Source organism: Ricinus communis, chromosome 5, assembly GCF_019578655.1.
Source record: "Ricinus communis isolate WT05 ecotype wild-type chromosome 5, ASM1957865v1, whole genome shotgun sequence".
In the NCBI taxonomy this organism is placed as follows: Eukaryota; Viridiplantae; Streptophyta; class Magnoliopsida; order Malpighiales; family Euphorbiaceae; genus Ricinus; species Ricinus communis.
Window position 1 is genome coordinate 10,934,197 of NC_063260.1, and position 23,403 is coordinate 10,957,599.

Here is a 23,403-nt window from a genome sequence, read left to right on the forward strand (position 1 = left end):
GAAGACTATTTAGACTATGACTCTTATACTCTTTTGTACTAATATTTCTCAACACATCATATGATATAAAAATAATTAATTATAATCATCAAGTAGTTCGAAATTTGAGGGGTTTGTCACATTTAATTTTTGTCTCTAAAAGAATGATAGTCTTTTTTTTTATTTAAATAAATAAAAAGTTTTGCTCTTAACTAAAATTGCTCTAGATATAAATATTATCAAAATTAAAATGATGGAAAAAAATTATTAAAGTATATAAAAAATGTGAGTAATTTGCGCCATTTAAGTATTAAATAAAATTAAAGCTGGTTTATTAATTAGAAAAATGAAGTCGGATGATCATAATTGGTTCGTTAATGCGGTGCATATTTTTTTATTAATATAAAATATATTTATATTTTAATTTCTTAAATTGTATTTGACTTTCTTGTTTCAAAGTGAAACTGATAACAAGAATGAAATGATGGTGCTTCTATCCTATTTTAAAACGATTTTCAAATGGGAATTATTCAACATATATGATATACGTTCTTGTTTCACACGTATTTGACACTGAAGGAACTCTGATTTTCGGTGCAATGAATGCATGGACTACCTGAATAATGAATTTCTTAGTCGACACACACAACAAAAATTGATTACAATTCAACTGAATTCATCATACAAACCTATGAAACGAAATGTTAAAAACAAAATCACAATCAAAATTGTAAATCTCAAAATACTTATTATCAAAAAATATTGATATATTATCTCAGATATAATAATAATATTTTCAACGGATTAAAATTTTCTTTATATGTTCAACTTCAACATTATTATCATGTTTGCAATTTTTATTTTTTATTCTAAATCGAATGATTGGTATTTTATTAAATCTTTAAATTTAAATTTCTAAAATTGCATAGTTAATTCTTAAATAACAAATTTGAATTGTTAATAATTGTACATTCAATATTTAATATTATCTAAATATAACCTATTATATTAACAATAACATGAAAATATCTTAATTACAGTTTTTACTGTTTAACCTAAGAGAAAAGAGGGTAAATTCTTTTATTCATCCTTTTCTGAAAAGATATGAAAATTGTAAAAAGAAAGGTTTAAGAAAACCTATTTAGACTTTTCCACTTTTCTGCCCAAAAACTATAGAAACAAATTTGATGGGCACATAAAAGAAAAATACTATTATCCTAAATTTTATTTATATTTAAATTAAAAAATTCATAGAATTATCATTTTAAATATTTATTCGATAGTGAATTGAAAATGACAATTACAAATCTTAAAGAGTAACATATTTATCAATTGTATATTTTTTAAATCTGCTTGACATCATCTTCTATAATCCACCTTTACCTCTAATCCCCACCCACCCATCCACTCACCTACCACCACATACATATTTATAATTATAATATCTGATTATAATTTTATTTAAAAACAGTCAATTCAAACCCATAAATTAAAAAATGAGATGAAAATTAATTAGACAATAGTTATTTTATATTTATTTTATCTTTTAAAATTACTATTTCTCTATGTCTATTTGATTTAACACATCAAACATTGCCTTCAATATTATCACTAAATAGTATGCATTATTATTTTTCTCCCGACAATATCTTCACCAATTAGACATGATCTCTGGTAAATATTTGCAGGTGACATTTGAGGTCCAAGAAAATTGCAGCCCAAAGAGGAATACAAACCTAATGTCTTGTTTGGATCGTCAATTATTGTTATAATCTTCTTCAATTTTGTTTTTCCTGTTATCATATAAAAGATGTTGATGGATTAAAATAATGGTAATTCAGCTCGATCTTCTCATATGAACAATATGTTTATGATCATATACAATTTTATTTTTGGGCATTGATTAAAGAAACATGTGCACTCATTAATTGTGTAGCTACAAAATAACAGCTCCACATGACAAGTATAGAAACAAACTACTTTGCTATCTATATTTATATAGCCCTAAACAAAACGTTTACTTATTTTATTTCCTTCATTAGTTTTAAATTTTATTACCCAAAAAGAAAAATATCAATAAACAAGTTTAAGCAATGTCTTGTTACTCACTTTAATGAAGATTGGCCTATGCAGTTGATCAAGTTTAAATACCTTGAATAATTTCCACTGTATCATAAAAGTTATATGGGTATGTAACATTTTACACTCAAAAGTACAACTCCACAATATATATATATACTTTTGACATTTCAACATGATCTAATTTGGGTTTATCCTTTTTATGCATTAGAAATCTAATTAACTATGGGCTATAAGATAGAAGTCGTCATATAGTCTTTTTTTCTTTTTAGCACTTATTATAAAAGATGATATATTGCGATTAATATATTAGAATTTGAAACTTTTCCAATTCCTACTATATTTATTGTTGATTTAAATAATAAATAAAACTAAATATATCTAACAACAAAGTATTTTTTAGTAAAAATTATCATCGCAGTCGATCCTTAAAGAAAAGTAAATAAATAGATAAATAAAAAGTCAACATATACCTCAAATAAAACATGTCACATGTCTATATATATAAAATTGAAGCCCCAAACATCATTAATTTCTTTGAGAGAATCCAATAATTCACTCCTATTAGTTGTTGATTAACCTTTTAATTACTCCAATAGAAAATTAAGATTCAACAAAAAACAGATGAAGAAATTAGATACTCTTGATTGCTATAATTGAAGCACCCAAATCTCCAACACAATTAGATTATAGAAGTGTTCTTCAGAATAATCAATTGGAGGATTTTTATATTTCTCTCAACAACTCTTCCTAGAAGATCCATATATGTACGTATGGAGAAGATTAATTAATTAAAAATGGTGTATTTATTTTAGGAAGAAGATTAAGAAAAAATAATAATTTGTGTCGCCTTCTAATGAAGACCAGTGAGTCGTGTGTTTTGAATTGGTCGGACTCAAGACTCACATGGAGTGGAAAATGTGCATGCCCCGCCCACTACATGAGAATTTATTCCCTCCTTTCTTTCTTTTTTCTTTGTCCCTTTTATATAATATATTTAAATATTGTGAAAAACCCCTTAATATTTTAAATTTATTACATAACATTTAAAATGACTTGTTAAAAATTATCATGTGGAACAGTTTGATCTTCAACTTTTCTTTTATACGCTCCCATGTGAAAGGTTGTTGCCTGTCATCCTTTTTAAGGGTTTTATTTTATTTTGAATATCATTTTACTCTTTTTAAAGACCTAAATATTTGGACTGTAGATGATCAAGCAAGCCAACTGTTGGGTACTCATTGGTATATTTTAGTGTTAATAGACAATTCTAAGACAGTTGAAATCATTTAAATTGTCTTGTTAGGCCATGGACAGGGACACAACAATTTTGAAAGAAGTTAATCCCCTTTAGCCTTTATACTAATTCTAATAATTTTTGGTTGCAATACATTCATTAATTAAGTCTAGCTCCCCACCTTTCTTACTCACCTAACATTACACCAATCTGAGTAATCAGATAGAAAAAGATAGTACCAAAACCTCCCCACCAATTGAAACTGTAATATAAAATTTATAAAAGTCATTAATAAATTTAAAATTTATGTGATTTGTATAAAATAAAAGTTAATACTACATATTTAAATTTGTATGGTATTAGTTATGGTTAGATTAAATTCTAAAAAAATAGGTAGAATTTTCAAATGAATTCTACATTAGTTTATTAATAATATTTCATAACATTAAAATATTTCTTTCAATTTTATCATTTCTAATTTATTTATTTATTTATGTATTTTTATCAAATAAAATGAATCTTTTAATGAATTTCAACTAAATATATCATATTAATGTAATATATGTAAGATTTATACAATTAGTACAACAAGTCGTTGTTTAGTTATTAGAATATGCAGGATGTATACATTATTGCTATATATATTTTTAAGTTTATTTGCAAATAACGTCAGACAATAAATGGCAGCAATGCATGACGCAATAAAAAGCTTCGATAAGAAACTTTGAATTTATAAGGATGATTACGTCCAAGTGGATAAGCGATAATAATAGGATTTGTATTGACAGTGAATGAACAAATTGGCATGTAGGGATTGTGTCAAAAGCAGAATTAGGTAATTAATTAAAAATGCGTCCTGACAAAATTATGAATCCTAAATCATACATAAAGATTTTAATGTGAAGTTTCCCGTGCATTTCCGAAAGCAATTTCTTTAATTTTGCCTATTGTAAATTTATTGTCAAAAGAGTGATATTTGATTTACAGGATTTTCTATAGAAAAGAGAGCCACACCTTTCCAGATTCCATACCACTTTATTCAGAAAGCATGAACATTTGCAAGAAAAAGGTATCTAATTAATGAATTAATTAATCCAATGTGTATGTGTATTCATTATTTTACTTTCCTTGACACATATGAAAAATTTAATTAGTCCCAAAGTCTTAAGCATATGTATATATATATATTGTGGATAAGCAATAGTTGCGTGCCTCAACTTCATTGGAAAAAAATGGACAAAACATATGGCTGTGTGTGATGGGTCGATGTTGACTTGATAAAATGTGGATTTTACAATCAACTCAATGAAAGTGACCCTGCAGCCACTATTTTCCATATAACATCAAACCCAAAGCAGCTGCTCCCTGTTCTCTTTTAAAGTCATCCATGAAATATTATTATACTAAACTCTATTACATTTTTCTCATAAAATATTATATAATATGAATCTATTAATCTTTCATTAGTGTGAAATTATTATTTTAATTATAATATTTTTTTAATATAAATAATTATTTTATATAAGACTTTATATAATATATGTCATAGTTTATATATATATATATAAATTTATTTATGGGTTGTAAAATATAGACCAAACCTAAATAAGAAATTTTCAATTTATTAATCCTTTTACTATTACTTTTCCATCTTTAACACTTTATTCTCACTCTGTCCAGGGAATACTTGCATCTTAAACTTTTTCTTCTATTTTGATTTTTTTATTTAAAAAAAAAGGAAAAGAAAATATCAATAATATATGTTGCTAAAGCTGTTTGGTTATATACGTAAAGATGTACCATCTGCAATATAATAACATCTCAGTAACCAATAACCGATAACTGCCGATTCATTTTTGCATCATTCAGGACATGAACTACAAATATATTGTTGGTTAAAAAAAAAAAAAGAAAAAAGACTACGCATAAGATAGACGAAAATAATTCTCATCCTTTTTTGCCTTTTTTTTTTTTTTTAAGAGGGGAGAGTTCTTTTTTTCTTTTTTAGATTAGATCTATCTTTTAAATTTATTTATACAATATCTCAAAACACACGTTACCTTTTCTACATCAAATTACTCGTTTTATCGAGTATGCTACTAATAAATTTTTACCTTTTATTTTAGTGTGTGCTTCTGGAGGAGGGTGCATGCAAGAAGAAAGTTTGAACTTGATGTAAATGGCTAAATTATCTTATGCTTTGTATGATTATCAATTGAATAAAAAATTATTTTATGTATCAATCTTTACATCTCCTGCAACAGGCGAGAGACAACTAATTTTTATATGTTGGTGATGTCATTATTGTTGAACCTAACGCCTAAATTACATTTGCAGTTGAGAGAGTAATTGAACAAACATTGAATAAGACCATTTTTTGGCGAGCATGTATTCTTTTTAGCAGAATCAAAGGAAAAATTATCATTTTTTAAATAATTATACATTTTAATAGTTATTTCTTATTAAATAGCTATATTAAAATATTTAGTAAGAATTTAATAATCATCGGTTAATAGTTGATTTAGTCTCAATCAACTATCGATTGTATCGGCTCTATTTTAGAGTTTTCTTATTAGTTTATAACTGATTTAATTTTTTTATTTATTTGAACAATATATTATATCTATTAAGAAAATTTAGTAATAATAATAATCTATTTTAAGTTTATTTCATATCATTAAATTTTTTTAATTTATAATAATTATTTTAAAATTATAGCTAACATTTAAATATTTATGATAGTAATAATTATTGAAAATTAGAAATTTTTTATTAGTAGAATTTAATTGTTAATTTTTATTTTAAAAATAATTTATAAATATTTTTAATAATAAATACGATTGAACTAAAAAAATTAACTATAACACTTTTAATTATTATAATTATTTATACTAATTCGTATAATTAAAAATAATATAATAAAATAAATTATATATTTAATATTTAATTAACATACTAACAACAGTTAATAAACTATTAATTATAAGCCATTAGCTACATGGCATCGGTCACAGATAACAACAGTTGTATAGAAAGTTCTTTCTCCAGAGTTATACAGGTTAAAGGATCCATGAACAAGTAAGTACAGTTTGGCGCTGCCATTTCCAGTGGGCTAATGATTAATAAATCGTCCACAAGTTTGCCATTCGTTTATTTGTCTTCTAGAACATATTGATTCCTAGTTTCAGTATGTCCGGAAGAACTTTCTAATTGAAAAACAATTCTCTATTTTCAACGACGAAAAGACAATCAACAAGTTTCGGTTTGATAATGTACCTTCCGAAAATATAAGCCATGCCTCTTGCAGTCATGAAGTGACAAACAAGAAAATTGTTCTCCCTCCATAGAAAAATTATATATAATTCCTCAGAGCTGATCCTCTAATTACTCTACTTTTGTGTATTTATTGAATCTTTTCTTTTACATTCTTTTTCTGAATATCTTTTTTATTTGTCGTCAATTATCAATCATCAAGCCACATAATTGACTTTGATTTTTTTTTAATTATCAGAACATATAAATCAGTTTGGTTTTTAAAATTATTTTCAGTAAATAGTTATAGGGTTTTTTTTTTTTTTGTCTTGTTTTATTTGTTAGTTTTTCTATTAGAGTGTGATTTCATATCAAATTCGGATTCAGTTCATAATGATAATTTTTCTGGATATGGCAAATGCTTAACCTCAGTTTCCGGTTAAAGAAATCATTGATAGCAATGCATAAAAATAAAACAATCATTGTTAATTTTATCTAATGTTAACGTTGCAGGAAGAAGTTATTTATTATTGCTGATTCGTAAGACTGCAGTCCGACAAAATTAAATAATCAATTCCTTTTCTCTATTTGGTTTTGATCAGAAGATATCATCATGATTAAGCAAAAGAATGACTGTTTAACATACAAATATGTTCAAGGGGAGAATTTGAGAGCAATTAAAGGAAAGACTTCCTTGTAAAAAGTGTTTCGCTAGTCGTAATTAGAAGTATCCTAAATAAGTAAGCAGTAAAATTATTACAACAGTTTATACTAGGAGTGAAAATGGCAAAATCATTAAGACCAGTTTCTTCAGCTATAGTGGACTGAAAAAGCTTCAGCAGCAGATTTGTATAGAACAGGTCTGAGGTAGGTTGATCCATTAATCATCTCCCTTCTACCATTCCGAATCAACACAGCAAAAGCAGCAAGCATATCTGCCCTGCGAGCCATAATAATTATGATCAACTTTACTGAAAATAGTACCGTACCTTTCTCAACCACCAACACGCAGATCTGAATCCTAACAGCACCCTTGTTGTCGTAATTATAACTTATTTAATTATGTTTATCCCCACAGAAGCCTTGTTTGTTTTTCTAGAAAGTTTGATTTTTTTTTTTCTCGAGAAAATTATGTTTAACTTTTTATGATTTATAATTTGGTTAAAACTATTTTTTTGGGGTGATTTAAGTGGGTTTTAAGGGATTAATGTTCAATTTATATTAACATGCTAATTTTAATTTTAATATTTTTTTTAAATATTATTATTTAATTTAATTTATTTAGTTTAATGTATCTTTTTTTAATTTTTAAATGAATGTCAAATGTCTTCATCTTATTGGTTCTATACATGTAAGAATGATATAATTTTTTAAGAAAAAAGCTTAATCAGATGGACTGCAATATCAGATTTCCGTCTGTCTCTTAAATGTGTCTCTTAAACGGAAACTGATAGAAATGAGTTTAGTAATTTTTCTGTTAAAATTTAAGAATTTAGTGATATAAAATAAAATTTAGGGACTATTATGATATATAAGACAAATTTGAGGGGCCATTTGTGCAATTTACCCCACTTGGTAGCAATCCTAAGAACAGTGTCGTGGTGCAAATTCTGCAACAGTGAGTTCCACCGTTGGGACATTGAATGAATGGCCTCACTGTTAGGAATATAACCTAGAGTGGAAGCAAATCAAGTTTGCTTAGCCAGGGGAAAACAAAAAATCAACTTCACGTAGGAATTCACCCTTGAGTAAAGCATTTATTTTCTAAGAAAGTACGTGAAAAAGAATTAGATTATGCATCTTTTTCTTTATTTGATTTGTTTATAATATGTGTCCTCTCTATCCAAAAAAAAATATTAATACTTAATAAAAACTCGAAATGTTAAAAAAACTCTAATTAGTTAAAAAAATCTAAAATGAGAAGTAGAAATTCTCAAAATATGTTTTAAATACGATATAAATAGAATCTTTCATTTTTTTTTATATTTTATTAATCTATAGAAACCTGAGCATATTTATTTTATAAATAGAAATTTCACCCCTGAAGTTATGATTTGTTCATACACAGCATGCAATATATAATAAGTTTTGGATTTACCTTAGCTATGTGCTATATATAAAAAAGAGAAAAACCAGTGCCTCAGTTTAAATATGGTAAATGGTCACACTGGGTAAGAGTACCCATAAACATTCTAGTTCCACATATTAACAGTCTCCCTTGAAAAGAAAGAGAGAGAGACTACATATATCCATATTTTAAGATCTAAAAGCTAATGTTTTCAGAGAGAGAGAGAGAGAGAGGGAGGCTGGTTAGGTTGGTACATATTAATCTGCTAATATGAGATATGGACCAGTTGCTACTGAGCCCGCTAAGAGTTGGGCTTATGTTTACCTCTTAAGCCTGTCCTGCAAATCCATGAGAAGGCACTAACGGAAAAAGCCAGGCCTAGTTTTCCTTTTGTTCTAATATATAATGATTTCATGTTTCCATACATCAAACCCCCCCAACAGGAAAAAAAACTTATGGGACATTAATTTTTAAAAAAAGAAGCTTCTAGTGCCGTAGTTAACATGTCTCATTCTGCTGTTAGACAAAGTAGTACGATTGAATGCAGTAATGGTGATGAGAAGTAAAATGAGAGCAACAATCTGCATAGTAAAGAAATGGACTTCCGAAGCTTCGTATTCAAGCATCAAGAATTCAGACTTCAAATGCTAAGCAAAGCTAATGGGTACCTTTTTTTTTCTTTTCCTTCCTTTATCTTTCTTTCTTTTTTCGTTGTCAATCTTTATCAATGTCATTGCACCACTATATGGGTCAGAAAGCTATGAAACTTTCAATATTTTGACATTTGCTATAGTCCTTCCCTAACTAACAACCCTTTTTAATCAAGATTTACTTGCCTATTAAGGTAGAATGATTTCTTATACACAATCCTCTAGGCCTATAATCAAGACAATATATAATTTGTTTCTACATCATTAGTATCCACATAATGATACTATCTTTTTATACTAGACCTTAATTCTCTTTCTAATAAAATAAAATACTAGAAAGAATTCATACTCTTGACTTCTTAAATCATTTGCTTGGCCAATGAAATCACACATTCTAATAAAATTATGTGATCTCATAATGGAATTATATTAAAATCTTAGAAAGTCAAGAAACTTATTTTGTAATCCTAATCTTAGTTAGTAAAGTGGAACCCTTCATTACAAGGTAAGCACTCAACTACTATATCATAACAAATTATTTAATTCTTTTTTTCAACAAAAGAAAAAAGAAAAGAAAGAAAAGATAATGTTAATACTATGGCCGAGATGTTATAATTAAGCTAAAAAAGAAATTATACATATTTTGTATCCTGAAATTACCATCAAGTTTTCAATTTACATGGTTATAAATAAACCATAGGAAGATGTGGTTAAAACACGAAAAAGAACACACAAAAAAGAAGAATTTACTAAAATGGGGACTTATCAGTACAATTCTTCCTCTTTGGGGTGTAGTGGTTCTGCCGGCAGCGGCAAGAGCAGTGGTGAGAGAAGCCGTAACAAAGAGATTCTTATAGAGGCTTTTCTATCTCTTTTGTACTTATTAAGGTTTTCTGCCTTATTAATACACAAGCTTCTATCTTTTTTAAAAGGAAAAACTTAATTCAGAAAAAGGAAATTACACAAAAACTAAATAGCTAGTCAGGTACGATAAGTTGGAAATGAAGAGCAAATAAGAAAGAGCCACGTGGTAGAAGTAGCCAAGCACTTCACGCATAATATAGCCAGCGAAGCCGTTCAGCAGCCGTAACCGTATAACCTACCAATGACGCCATAACTAACACGTCAACAACCTCCTCTGAAAGTTTTAGTCCGATATAAGTTTGTAGAGACAATTACCACTTTCTCATTGGGGTCCTTTGAACCTTATTTGAACTTTGTTTTTCTTTCTGTTTTTTGTTTTAAAGATTGAAAGCTGAATTCGTAGACTTCATACTTTACGAAAGTTTCAAAGTTATATAGCCATCGATTCCACCCTATTAAATTGTAAGAAAATTCTTGCATATTATATTTTCACTTGTATGCCAAATTACATATTAAACTAATACATATTTGGTATATATTTACTAGTTTTAGACGATGAAACATTTATCAATCATTCAATATTAAAGTATAAAATAATTATACATATATATCACTCTCATATTAATCTTAGTGTATACACCAAGCCTAAATAATAATATCTCTAAATTATATTTATATATAATATTCATAATTTGATTTTATCTCATATTTTAACTATCAACTTAACTAGAGTTGAGAATTTGATCAGTGATTTATAAATTAGTTATTTCAAGATATGAGTAAAATTTAAATATGTATATAATCACAATTTACATTAAACATTTTAATTGTGTAGATTATGGTGTAATACATATTAGTCATTAACCCGATTAATTAAATATTTTCTAAGCATGTATATAACGAATATCTATTTTGTATATATATATAATTTAATTAAATTGTGTTATAAAATCATCAATCCTAAAAAAAATCAAATTGTGTTAGAAGTATTAATAAATACATCCACATTTATTTATATCAAATTTATATTTAAGCAGCGAACTTTCTTTAGTTCTACTTATTGTATGTGTAATTCAATTTAAGATTTCAAATTCAAATTTTTAATTTCCACCGATTTACATAATTAGGTTATGCACCGAACAACTCAAATCTCCACCGTTTCTCCATTAAGAGAATGTGACAGAAGCAGAAGGGTGATTTTGGATAGATATAAAATGTATGGAGCATGTGAATAGATGGGGAGATACATGCGTTAGGTCAACCGAAAGAGGCTCATCTCATGTATCAATGTTCTTACACGTTTTCCTTGGATTCTGGAAAACAAATACATAATTATGCCTCTTAACTTTTCCCAATTAGTCAATTGTACACCTAAAGTTTTTTTTTTTTTAATTTTTTTAATCAATGGTAATATAATCGTATCAATTCCTTCAAAATCAAAACTCAGACTAGACCAATTTCTCTTCTTTTTTACAGTTGTAGTATTGTTACGTAAAAGAGGGGATTGTAAGTCAGAGTCCAATGGCATTAGATTTGACAAAAGAGTTATTTCCACTTGAGAAGATTAACGAACAAATCTTCAACTTTTTCTCCCAAAAACTTCTTTTCTAAACCACTAAAATAATATTTAAAAGGGTACATTGCTAGCATTCTGGAGATTGGTCTAACAGACCCCAAATCTATATATAAGAAAAATAGTCCCCATATCAGTATATTAAAAAACTGAGAAATTCTATAAAGAAAAAGAAGAACAACAAATAGCGTATTTTTACACATTTGTTAAGGTGTTTTATAGGTTCATTTTATTTACAAAATAACTTTATTTTACCATTGGTTTTTAATAATTTTAATTTTATCTTTTAGATTTTATAAATAAAGATACCAGTAATCTGTTAAGCCTTTTACAATTTTACAACTATGAAAATAATTAATATTTTATTGAAAATGATAATATTTTTTTATTTTTTATAAATTATGTTAATTTTTCATAAGTGTTACTAGTTACAAAAAAGAATTATATTATGAAAAAATGATTACATTTATAAAATTTAATAATTTATAAAAAATATGAAATTTTGTGTAATCGCAAAATACTTTATTAAATTACGAAAAATGATAATCTTCTTCATATTTTTCTCAAATTACTAATTTTTCGTAATTGTTACTAGTTGCAAAAAAAAAATACCTTTACGAAATTTAATGATTTACGAAAAGGTGACAAATTTATGAAAAATTTATATGTTGTTAAATTATGAAAAATAATAATTTCTTTTTCATAATTTTTCATAAGTAAAAATAGTTGCGAAAAAGTGATTAATATTAAAAAAAATTATAGTTTTTATAAAATTTAATGATTTATAAAAAAATTAGTAAATTTATAAAAAATATTGAATTTTTCATAATCATGAAATTTATTGCTGAATTATGAAAAATAATAATAATCTTCATATTCTTTCATAAAATAAACTAATTTCTCGAATATTTTAAGGGTATATAAATTATAAAAATTACCTTATATTATTTTAGTTGATCTCATTTTAATTGGTAATATATAATTACATATTATTAAAAAAGAATTTAAAAATTTATATAAACAAAAATTAATTGTTATTATCTTATTGATGGATTAAAATAAAGTATGATTACTTAAAGAATTTGATGTGTCTGACCTATTAAAATTAAAATTAAACTAAAACATGAATATGGCTAAAAAATCAAAATGTAGAAGTAAAGTGTGATTTGCACTCCTATATAAGCATACTCAATATTTCACAGCTTGAGAGGAGATAACAACAATTATGGAGCCACACAATTGTCAAAATATATATAAGAGAAGACTTTGATTTTGAATTTTGGTTGGATCGGACGGAACAATAAAAACTCCTCCTTCTACCCCACAAGTATAAAGAATTACAATATATTCACATTTATTTAATTTAATGATTATATATATATTAAACAGGGTGTTTATGTCTTCTCATAATACTATTAATAATAAATAGTAAATATTTAAAAAAAAATATTTATAAAATAAGTTTATAAGTAATACCCTCCTTAGATCATGGTGAAAAGATAATCATGAAAATTGCCTATGTGCAACTCTCCATTAAAGGAGAAGAGATGCTTATATGTGAATGCATGTGAAATAATATTAAATGTCAACAAAATTAATTTATGATACGAAATTCTGTATTTAAATTCTGAATCCTCTCTAAAACGCTAATGCATCTGGCAAAATCCATTGTATCATTAAATTCTTTTGATCTTTCTAAGTAATTCTATTCAAAGAATATGTTCCTATTAATTATTTGCTTCTGTGGTTGCCCTTTAGAACTCCTACTCTTCCAGATTTTTCTGTTTTTATCCCAATTTAATATTGGAGCAACTCTAGTCCAGACAGTCTTAATTACTTCCTACATTCCTTTTAACTTTGACAATATGTTTTAATATTATTAATACTATTTTTCTTACTAAAAAGAATTATGGTAGATGAAGATTGCAAAGACCAGTCAAATAAAGGAATATATATTGTGTAGAGATGTGTATAGAAGCAGTTGGCCAGCCACCTAAATACCCAGCTGAGCAGTTGGAACTCGGAACCATTGTTTGACCCTCAAATGGAGAAAACAGAAATGTAAATAATAATAAAAAGGACAAATTGGGTATAAAATCACATATATGATTGCTTTCTTACACGGTTCAAAAGAGTCGTCTTAGAATGGATACATATGGAGCAACTTCTATTAATCAATTAAATAAACATAAAATACCACCTTCTTCTCTTTGGCGTCCTTCATGACCAAAACATGTCATTTTCTTTCTCTCTCTCTCTCTCTCTCTCTCTCTATATATATATATATATATACATACTTCTCCAGTCCAATTTATATCTCTTCATAAGCAGTTGTGCGAACCCTAAAGTGTGACTTCTTTCCCTCTTTCATAAAAAGGGTCTCAGTTTTTTTTCTTTTTTCTTTTTTCTCTTCAAGATTTTGCCATCATCCTCAAATCAATCAAAACCAATGGAGGAGAAGCATATCAAGAACAGCAACATCAAATATAGTACAGAAGATGGATGTGGGGATGTTGGTATTCCAATTCACAGCCAAGTGATAAAGATCAAGCAAGAATTTGAGATTATCAAGCATCCATCGTTGAAACAGGCAGAGTTGAGACGCGTAATATGCAAGATTAGCAGAGAAAGGTCGCGTTCGCCTCTTGGTTTAGCAGAGAGACCTATCTTATCTCAGTAGGTAACTGACAGAAAGTTATCCAGTAGTACTGAAGAATATGAACAACATCATGATGAGACTTTATGCACATAGGTTCTAGAAATCTTTTTTTTCCGTTTCTTAGTTTCCCTTTTTTTTCTTCTTATCTTGGCTCTATCCCTGCCTACACTTTGCTCTGTTTTGTGGGGGTTTGCTGCAGCTGTATATATATATCTTTAATGAAGGCAGTGATAGGAACTTAAAAAGCTATGATGTGAAGTTCTTGTCTCCCTTTTTTGGGTTACCTCCATAACTATAATCTGTCAATTTCGATGGATTAAAAGTGCCGTTTTTAATATTATTTTTAGAAGTTCAGGTTGGATGAGGTATGGACTGGACTGAAAATATCTCCATCCATGGTTCAATTTCTCTATAGTTATACCCTATTGCACAATATTTCTATTTACTAGACATTTCTATATGTTTCCATCTTTCTATTTACTAGACAATTATAAAGGAAAGTTCCTCTCTGAATTGCACACCACACCAGGGAAATAAAGAAGAGTTTTTACATACGATGTGTCAAATTTTGGTCAGCAATTAAGGCATGCGTAATGATTTGGCAAACATGCACCGAGTTTTTAACAGATGTCTGGGTTTAAACACAAAGGGTCTTCACCAACTTTCCCCTCACATGAAGGGAACCCCATTTCTTTTAATTATGTTTTCTTCAAACAGAATTATACTTTTCTCTGTTTTTCATCTTCGTTCAGACTTGGATCCATATGTTGAACACATATGCAAGCAGAAGAACTGCACATTTAAAATGTTAAGACTCCATTAATCCTCAATTGAGTTCCTAGTGACCCAGCTCAACTTTCCTTTTATTTGTCTTTGGGTAGACCCAAATCCTATTTACTAAAGCAACTTAAGGCAGTTCCAAAAGCTGCATGCTCCAAAACAGTAGAATAAGAGATAATCTGGGATGTAAATTAACTTCAATAAAACCTCTACTGAGAAGAGATACGAGCAATTACAGTCGATCAAAATTTTCTACAAAGTACAGAGATTAAAGAGAATAAAGGAAAATAAACTAAAAAGAAACAACGGTAGTAATGGCAACATACATGATAATAGTGGAGCAACATCACCGATAAACGTCAAACAAATCATAGAAAGAAAGGTTCCCCTTCCAATAACAAATTAGCCTTGAGTAGTGGACATGTCCTTTGACAGAAGTGACTTCACTCTCCTAGTGAGATCTCTCATCACATCTATGATTACGGATTTCTTCTGGATTCTGAATTGGATGGCCAATTCAGTTGAAGCTGAAACATCCGGTTTCAACAAGGATTCATCATCCATTATTTTGGTGGGGAAGTGTCCTAGTGCAATCACACACAGAGCAATGACCGTACGAAAAGCATCTACTTCATTTGCAATTCCAAGAGGAGCAATTACTGATAAAGATTTGAGGGCGTCTAAATCATGCTTTTGCACTATTTCCATGTCATTTGCAAGAAGAACTCTGAGCGCTGCCAATAGGCGTCCCTCAATCAGTTCCTGGCCTCCTATTGTTACCTGTTACATAAGGGCAAAAGGCAAAAATCTGAACGTTCAAATGCATGTCTAGCTTAAGGATCTCTCATGCAGTAGTCCAAATCATTATGAAAAACGGAGAACTTATACCAGCTTACAGCTGGACGGATTGATCTTAGATGTGAACTTTAATCCTACATACTAGTCGCTTTAGTTTCTATTTTTGAAATTAAAGAAGCTGAGGGAAATTCATTCTATCAATCACCTGCAGTGTTCCAACCCAGTGAAGACACATTGTGAATAAAATACTCATCCCAGCACCTTTATAAGACGACAAATCCAGTAGTTTTATAAGACAACAAAACTATGAGAACAAAAATGTACATTTAAATACCTACACAAACACTACCCTACAAGCATGATGACATAGCTTAAAACTCCAGACATTGACCGAATTCTTAAAAACGACTGATAGTACCAGAATAAAAATCATTGATTATGGTATAAAATTGCTGTACAGAAGAAAAATATAGTATAGTTATTTAAACTCAAAAAACAATTTGCTGTTGATTAGAAAATCAGAGAGATGGGGAAATTATAAGTTGAAGCTGGCTTCAACTTACTATTAAGATGGATGAGGAAAATTTTTCCCCTTTCATTTTTAATATAAATAGTTGATAAGAAAGTGGAACACAAACCTTGAGAATAGGAGCATCTCCATCTAAATTTAGCTGGGATAAAATCTTTTGCTGCCACCGAGCTGGTGAAGAGAAGTTAGGTGATGATACCCCAGCAGCCATGCTTGCAGCATCCAGCAGAGCTCCGTCATATTTGAGCTCAATGCAGTCGTAAGGGTTTGAAGGTATCACAAACCCATAATCCAATAGAAAAATATCATTATTCAAACATCCATAATTAATTAGCAAAGAATCTGCTTGTTCAATTGGTTTTTCTGCCACAACCTGATTTAATGGAGAGCATCAAGATAACTTCTACATGACACTAAGGAACACATTAAGTTGCCGAAAACATAAGAAAATGTTTTCTAAGAAAAAGGAAAATGACTTGCCTTTATAAGCATTTTAGCATTTCCTGGATCATGTTCTTGCAAAACTTGTGCATTTGGATTGAAGCTGTGATTGCACATATCAATGAGAGGAAGCATCATGGGGACATCACTATGGATTCCATCTGGAAGCTTGTTTCCATACAAGCGGAATGCCCTAGATGAGACTGCTGACATTGCCCATCCAAGTGAGGATGCATCTACGTGTTGACCCCCGTAAGGGTGATCACTTGGTTTTAGATTTTTGAGAGTATGCTCGACTTCTTTCTCAAAATCAAGAAGAAATCGGCATCTTTTATTTACCTGGTACACCAGGAAAAAAGAAAGCGCTGCTGGTTACAGTCAAAACTATCTACACATATTAAGGGGCTCTGAAATAGCCAAATCAGGATATTTTAACATTCCAACTAGCCTGCATTAGAGAATCCATATGCAGGAATACAGCATAGGGAACTTGATCTTATGTCACAGTGGCAGACCCTACATCTGTTTCTTTTCTATAGGTAACTCTATATCATTTTGTGTTATTGTAGTACATCAACAGAAGTCTTCAAAACACATGTGATAGACAGGGTTTTCAATTTTCCCTCACAGCCTTGACCATTTGATTAGAAAGCACATATTGGCTTTAAAGCTGGTCAAGTTAGTTACCTGGTGAAGGAGAGGAGCATACTGCAGATTCTTTATATCCTCCCCAGGGAAAAAGATTGGGATGCTGTATGCTTCAGGAAGATTGCTGATGTATGGCCACCAAAAAGATCCAACCTTGGCTCTTTCTTGCAGAAGCTTCAGACCCAATTTCATTGCCCAGAGTTCGTCTGCCAAATGCTCCGACATGTCCAATTTACTCATATTGAAAAGTGTAAACAGCCTAATTTACAACACATGAGGTTTTGAACCTATATTGGGCAAAGAAAACCCATATGATGCTGATACCATAAAGCAGTAGGATTTTGCAGCATTACTATTCAGAAAATTGATATACTATTTTCTGTAAGAAAGACTTACATAAATATACAACTTATTTGGCATACTAAAAACGAGTTCTAACACAGAAATTGAAGAAAAAACATACAATTCACAAGTCATATAGTCATTGACAGCTAATGGTGATAGAATGAGAGGATATTAAACTATATCGTGAAAATATAAGATCATCTCCTATCACAAGAAATGACCTAACCAGAAATACTAAAGTGTTTTAATTATATGGCACCTTAAAATTTTGGAAAATAAAAAAATTCATATCCGAGTTCTTGGTTAAATTGTACTTCTTTTTTTTCAATAAATAGATGACAAAATGTAACAATTGATACCAAGACTCTATGATGATTGAGTGCTCATTCTTACATTTGTGAATGCCACTTTACAAGCCTCAATCATGTTATTGAGCTGAAGAAATGAATATGGAAGTCACAGTAGACCTATGAATTAACATAGTATAATATCAGCCTATTAGCGTCGTAGAAGCAACTTGAGCATTGCAATGCTATTTGATAAGCAAGTACCAGATAACTGAATGACAGACAAACCAAATTTGCACTTGAAGATATTATAAATAAGCAAAGTTGTTATAGAACCAGCTCAAAAACAACCCAACACAAGCAATTAGCATAAAGAAAAATAACACATTAACAAAACCAACATTAAAATAAAAATTCACATCACTGAACAAACTAAGAATCACATACCAGGAACTTTCTGAGCCAAATGAACCAAAACAGATGGAGGCCCATCTGCACCCTCCAAGTCTAAAGGTCCAAATTTCAACGGTATATGATCAGGTAAAACAATAAGTTCAGAACCTTTTGGAATTGCTTCAGATACAATCAAACCAAACCCATTACGTCCATCTTGTGATATCTTCACTGCCTGGTGAACAAACCCACCTTCATGCCTCACCCATTTGATAAGATCAGGTGGGTGAGAGACTAAACGAGTAATAGAAGCGGCGCAAGTTAGTGGACGGCGGTGGATTAGAGAGGCCATTACCATCTTTGAGGCAGGCATGATGATGATGGACGGAGCTAACCCTTAAAGCGGCTGCCGGATTGTAATCGGAATATTTTGTGGGTTTATAGATAAAGTCACAAAGATTCAAGCTTTTTCATGAGTTGGGCCTGATGAAGAGCAACTAATGTTAGGCCAGCGTCGAGTATGCTGAATGTCGCTCGCTCTCTGCCACTTAAAAGCCTTAGCCCGCTATGGTTTTTTCTTATAAGAAAAATGAGAGAAATTGTTTCATTTTGTTTTATTAAAGATATTGTTTTTAGATATTTGGAGATTAACAGTTTTTAGATTAGAATGCCTAGTGGCCAAACCATAAATATCCAGATTTTTTGAAAATTGAGAAATTAATCTAGCGTTTGGCATCTTTTTCTACTTACCAAATCATACCCAAAAAAAGAAAAAAGACTTATTCTTAAAAAGACAAAATCTTTCTATCAAAAAATTAAAAAAAGTAAAAAAAAGAAGACAATGTTCATAAGAAGCAATATTACATATAAAAATTGTGAGCAGCTGTCTAAGATGAGTAGATCATAAGCATATAGTAACATTTTATTCATGTTTGGCAATACAATGCAAATCCGCCTGATATTCATCTCCGACCAATAAAAGTGCAATATAACAAAATTTCTTTATCAAACATACAAAATCAAATTCATTGGATGATTAATAGACCACGTAGGTATTATGTTATTGTTAAGCAACAGGTCAACTTTTAATCCGCATGTGTTTCCCGTGTTATTGGAAGCATGTCAATTTATGCAATCAAGATTTCTTGAAAGCAATTCAGATGTTGGCCCTCCCCTTCTGTCGGACATTAGAATCTCGTTACACAGGCCTTCCTTGGTCGTATCACGTTGTTTGCATGTTCTAGTAGAGAAGCTACTGCTTGTACAGATTGATTATCTTTCCAAGCAGCATCAAGATTGGAACTCCCCTCCTATAGGGTTTTCTTTTTTGGATTACTTCTGTTAGATTGTAGCTTTCTTGCATTTCTTCTTGTACTCAGAGAAACCAAAAATTTATGCTATCAAGATCAACACGTTATGCAGGATCTAATGAACAGGTTTACCTTCCTGTAAAGGCTTCAACAACCCATTTGATAATACTAGTCCTATCCTATCACTAAAATCTAGCTTTCAAAAGGCAATAAATTGATAATCAACCAAACAATTCTGAACTTCAGACACGAGACAAGAACAACAACATTGTAGAATTTCTGAGCAGGTATTAAGAGAGAAGAAAATCCAGTTATTAATGACTAGTACAGATTAATTTAGGTGAAAACTAGGCATTGTTTCTCTGTAAACTAAAGAAAAAATTTCATGCCAATGGCCAACCAACATTTTGTATGAGCGTCTTCTTAAACATCAGAACTGAGGAACAATCAGCATTTGCATATGAGATAGATAAGAAACAGCATAAAGAAAACTAGAAAGCCAAATCATAAAAAAATGTTAAAATAAGCGAATCTGTATTCTTGTTTCAAAATGATATTCACAAAGTTCCAACAGAGAATCCCAATTTAAAGAAAAAAAATAAAAATAAAAAATATAATAACCAGAAAGAAACCTAGCAGATCTTGAAAACAAAGGACGCAACCCTCAACCGCCATAAACCACCGTCCTAACGCTGAGTAGAATCCCATCTAGCACCCATAGTCATCATAACCTTAAATTCTTCAAAATCAATCATACCATCACCATCACTATCAACACCGCTGATCATTTTCCTACATTCAGCAATAGAACAGCTTTCTCCAATGCTACCCATAACCTTATGCAATTCTTCCGCTGAAATAGACCCATTGCCATCAATGTCATATACATCAAATGCATCTTTCAGATTCTCCATTACCTCATCGGACCCAACACCCTGAGTGTTGAGCTCCACAAATTCTTTAAAATCTATGAACCCGTCTCCATCCGCATCAAACTCTTTTATCATTTTCATTACCTCTTCTTCATTAGCTTCGTGTCCAAGTGACGACATAATAGAACCCAGTTCTAAGGATGAGATCTTTCCATCTCCGTTCACGTCGAATTTCTTGAAAACCTGTTCGAGTTCTTCGATGTGGGGTTTGAGTTTTAGCGACTGAGATCTTGATCCGGTTACTTGGTTTGCTGTTGTGGGCGAATTTGAGTCTGAATCGTCGGTTTTCTTGGATTTTCTCCTGTGGAAAATAGCTTTAAAGCCCATTTCTTGAGCGGGTTCTCAAGAATGAACAGGGCAAAAGAAAACAGAGAGAGAGAGAGATCTTATGTGTATCTGAAGAGAAAAATGAATGATGTATTTGAAAGGGAAGAGAGAGAGAGTGTTTGGGATTCGTTGGAAATGAGAAATTGAATTCAAATACTAAAATTGGTGAGGGAGAGAGAGAGAGTTGAGGCGTGATTGCACCACTAATATTGGGGGTTGTGGATGTCTTTGTTTGTTGGGTTTGGGGTGTTCCCATATGTTGTAATTTGGATTTTTGATTTAAAGTTCTTCCACGTTTTTTGTAAAAAATTCATTCAGAATGATTTGTTTATTAATTACTTAGATTAGTTAAATAGAATGGTATACATTATTTTGATACATTCTGTCCGCAAAAGTTCATATTTATGATATGATTATTTATATGTATGTATATAATTTAGTTAAATTTTGAGCATGATGCGGTCATTACTCAATTTTCTTTAACGGATACACCCCATTTTGATATCATTAAATTTGTAATACATAGTTATTCAGGCTGAATTAATAATATTTATTGTTGAAATTTTCAAAGTATGCCAATTAATTGAGCACAGACAATGAATAGGCCTCAACTTTTGAGCATGAGAGGTCCCACTAATAAATCTCAAAGAGCCAATTCTTATTTAAAACAAGTTGACACAACACTCCATAAAACCATCTAATTTTATCACATATTTCCTCCCTTTTTATTTAGTTTAATATCTAATAAGGTACTGTTAATAGAAAAACTTATCAAATAAAGTGAGAATATAACAAACACAATGAATGGTTAAAAGTTTATAGTTCGGTGCTCTTAGGAGGTGGAATGGAAAAAATAAAAGGGAATTTATATTAAGAAGCCCAGTGGGTCGTGTCAGAAATCCTCTTCGCCGGCTTAACTGAGATCCTTTTAACAAATGGAGCCGGTTTTTCTGATAAAACGAGTGGGTACTGAAGCAAAATAGACTGGCGCAGCTTCTATTTTCTCAAAACTTTTTGAGAAATATTTTGAAATTTAACCAAAAAATATATATTTTATTTTATAATTTCTTTAGAAAATATTTTTTTAATTTTTATTATTTTATATTTTATTACCAGAAAAACTAAAAAACAATTCAAGTTATATTTTTAAAAAATAATTAAAAACTGTATTTTAATAAAAATAAAAAAATCATACCATATTTTTAATAAAAATAGAAAATATGAATATTTTTATTATTTTTTTATTTTATATCAACAAAAAATTATTTTTATTTTGCAAATTGTTGAAATTTTATTTTTAATTTATTTTTATAAAATAAAGTGTGGTCGTTTTTTAATTTTTTATTTTATATAACCTTGCTGAAAAAATTAAAAAAATAATTCAATTAAAATAATTAGAAATTTTCAGTTTTAATATTTTCACAAAATAAAAAAAAATTATACAATATTTTTTTGTTTTATTTATTTATTCTATATCAACAAAATAGTTATTTTTATTTTATAGTTTTTCTGAAAAGATATTATTTATAATTTTTTTAAATATAATGTATTTTTTTCAATTTTTTTATTTTTTATTATCTTACTAAAAAATAATTCAAAAGGATTGAGAAAAACTCAAATTAAATTTTAGAAAAAAGTTAAAACTACATTCTTGATATTTTTCCACACCAAAACTGAAAAGAAAAATTATACAATAGTTTTAACAAAAAATCAAAAAATATAAATATTTTTATTACTTTTCCTATTTTATATGTTCCTTTATTTAACTAGGTACTTCTGTGTTACACTTCCCCTTAGATAACTAAATATTAAAAATAGAAAAAATAATAAAATATTTGTATTTTTTATTTTTATAATTATAGTATTAACATTTCTACTGTATTTAAAATATTAAAAATATAATTTTTATTTTTTTAATATTATAAATTTAGTTGTTTTTGATAAAATAATTTAAATATTATTATTATTTAAACGAATTCCGAGAAGGGAAAAACATAAAAGCTGCTATATCTAAAGAGAGAGGACATGAGAAGTGAAAGGAGATGCCAAAATGTATTCCATTATTAACTAACTAAATCTTTCGAGCTTTTAAATTTATATTTTATTTTATTAAGTCTTTACATTTTCATATTTTTATTTTTATTTTTTGTTATTAAATATAATTTTTTAGACTTTATTTATCAATTAAATTTTTATATTTTTAGAAATATAAAATAGCAAAAGAACAATTTAAAAATATACTTTCCCTATTT

At 29.1% G+C, this 23,403-nt stretch overlaps 3 protein-coding genes across 4 annotated transcripts; 1 reads left to right on the forward strand and 2 right to left on the reverse strand.

Annotated features, from left to right (window-relative positions):
* The first annotated feature begins 13,949 nt into the window (after positions 1–13,949).
* Positions 13,950–14,610, forward strand: LOC8277344. The gene has a single exon (XM_015723459.3). The coding sequence runs from the start codon at positions 14,152–14,154 to the stop codon at positions 14,380–14,382; it is 231 nt and encodes a 76-aa protein (XP_015578945.1). The 5' UTR covers positions 13,950–14,151; the 3' UTR covers positions 14,383–14,610.
* A 699-nt stretch (positions 14,611–15,309) lies between these two features.
* On the reverse strand, positions 15,310–19,138 carry LOC8277345 (actin-histidine N-methyltransferase). Of its 2 annotated transcripts, none has more exons than XM_015723447.3 (5): positions 18,637–19,138; positions 17,597–17,763; positions 16,949–17,248; positions 16,578–16,841; positions 15,310–15,921 (listed from the first exon to the last, which is right to left on the reverse strand). In XM_015723447.3, exons 1-5 carry the CDS (start codon positions 18,953–18,955, stop codon positions 15,544–15,546), a joined length of 1,428 nt encoding a protein of 475 aa, XP_015578933.1. In that variant the 5' UTR covers positions 18,956–19,138; the 3' UTR covers positions 15,310–15,543. The 2 variants fall into 2 exon arrangements, with proteins under 2 accessions (XP_015578933.1, XP_015578934.1); XM_015723448.1 differs by having other exon boundaries at positions 17,597–17,844; positions 18,637–18,848.
* A 1,261-nt stretch (positions 19,139–20,399) lies between these two features.
* Positions 20,400–21,385, reverse strand: LOC8277346 (probable calcium-binding protein CML25). The gene has a single exon (XM_002525948.4). It carries the CDS (start codon positions 21,149–21,151, stop codon positions 20,579–20,581), a length of 573 nt encoding a protein of 190 aa, XP_002525994.2. The 5' UTR covers positions 21,152–21,385; the 3' UTR covers positions 20,400–20,578.
* Between the last annotated feature and the right edge of the window lie 2,018 nt (positions 21,386–23,403).

Bases quoted from the DNA above. Each gene is read 5' to 3' on its own strand.
- LOC8277344 (XM_015723459.3), top strand. From the start codon at position 14,152: ATGGAGGAGAAGCATATCAAGAACAGCAACATCAAATATAGTACAGAA.
- LOC8277345 (XM_015723447.3), bottom strand. From the start codon at position 18,955: ATGCCTGCCTCAAAGATGGTAATGGCCTCTCTAATCCACCGCCGTCCA. The intron at 17,764-18,636 runs GTATGTGATTCT...AGCATTTGGCAG, and splicing joins TTTGGCTCAGAAAGTTCCTG to ACGAACTCTGGGCAATGAAA. The intron at 17,249-17,596 runs GTAACTAACTTG...CTGGTGTACCAG, and splicing joins ATGCTCCTCTCCTTCACCAG to GTAAATAAAAGATGCCGATT.
- LOC8277346 (XM_002525948.4), bottom strand. From the start codon at position 21,151: ATGGGCTTTAAAGCTATTTTCCACAGGAGAAAATCCAAGAAAACCGAC.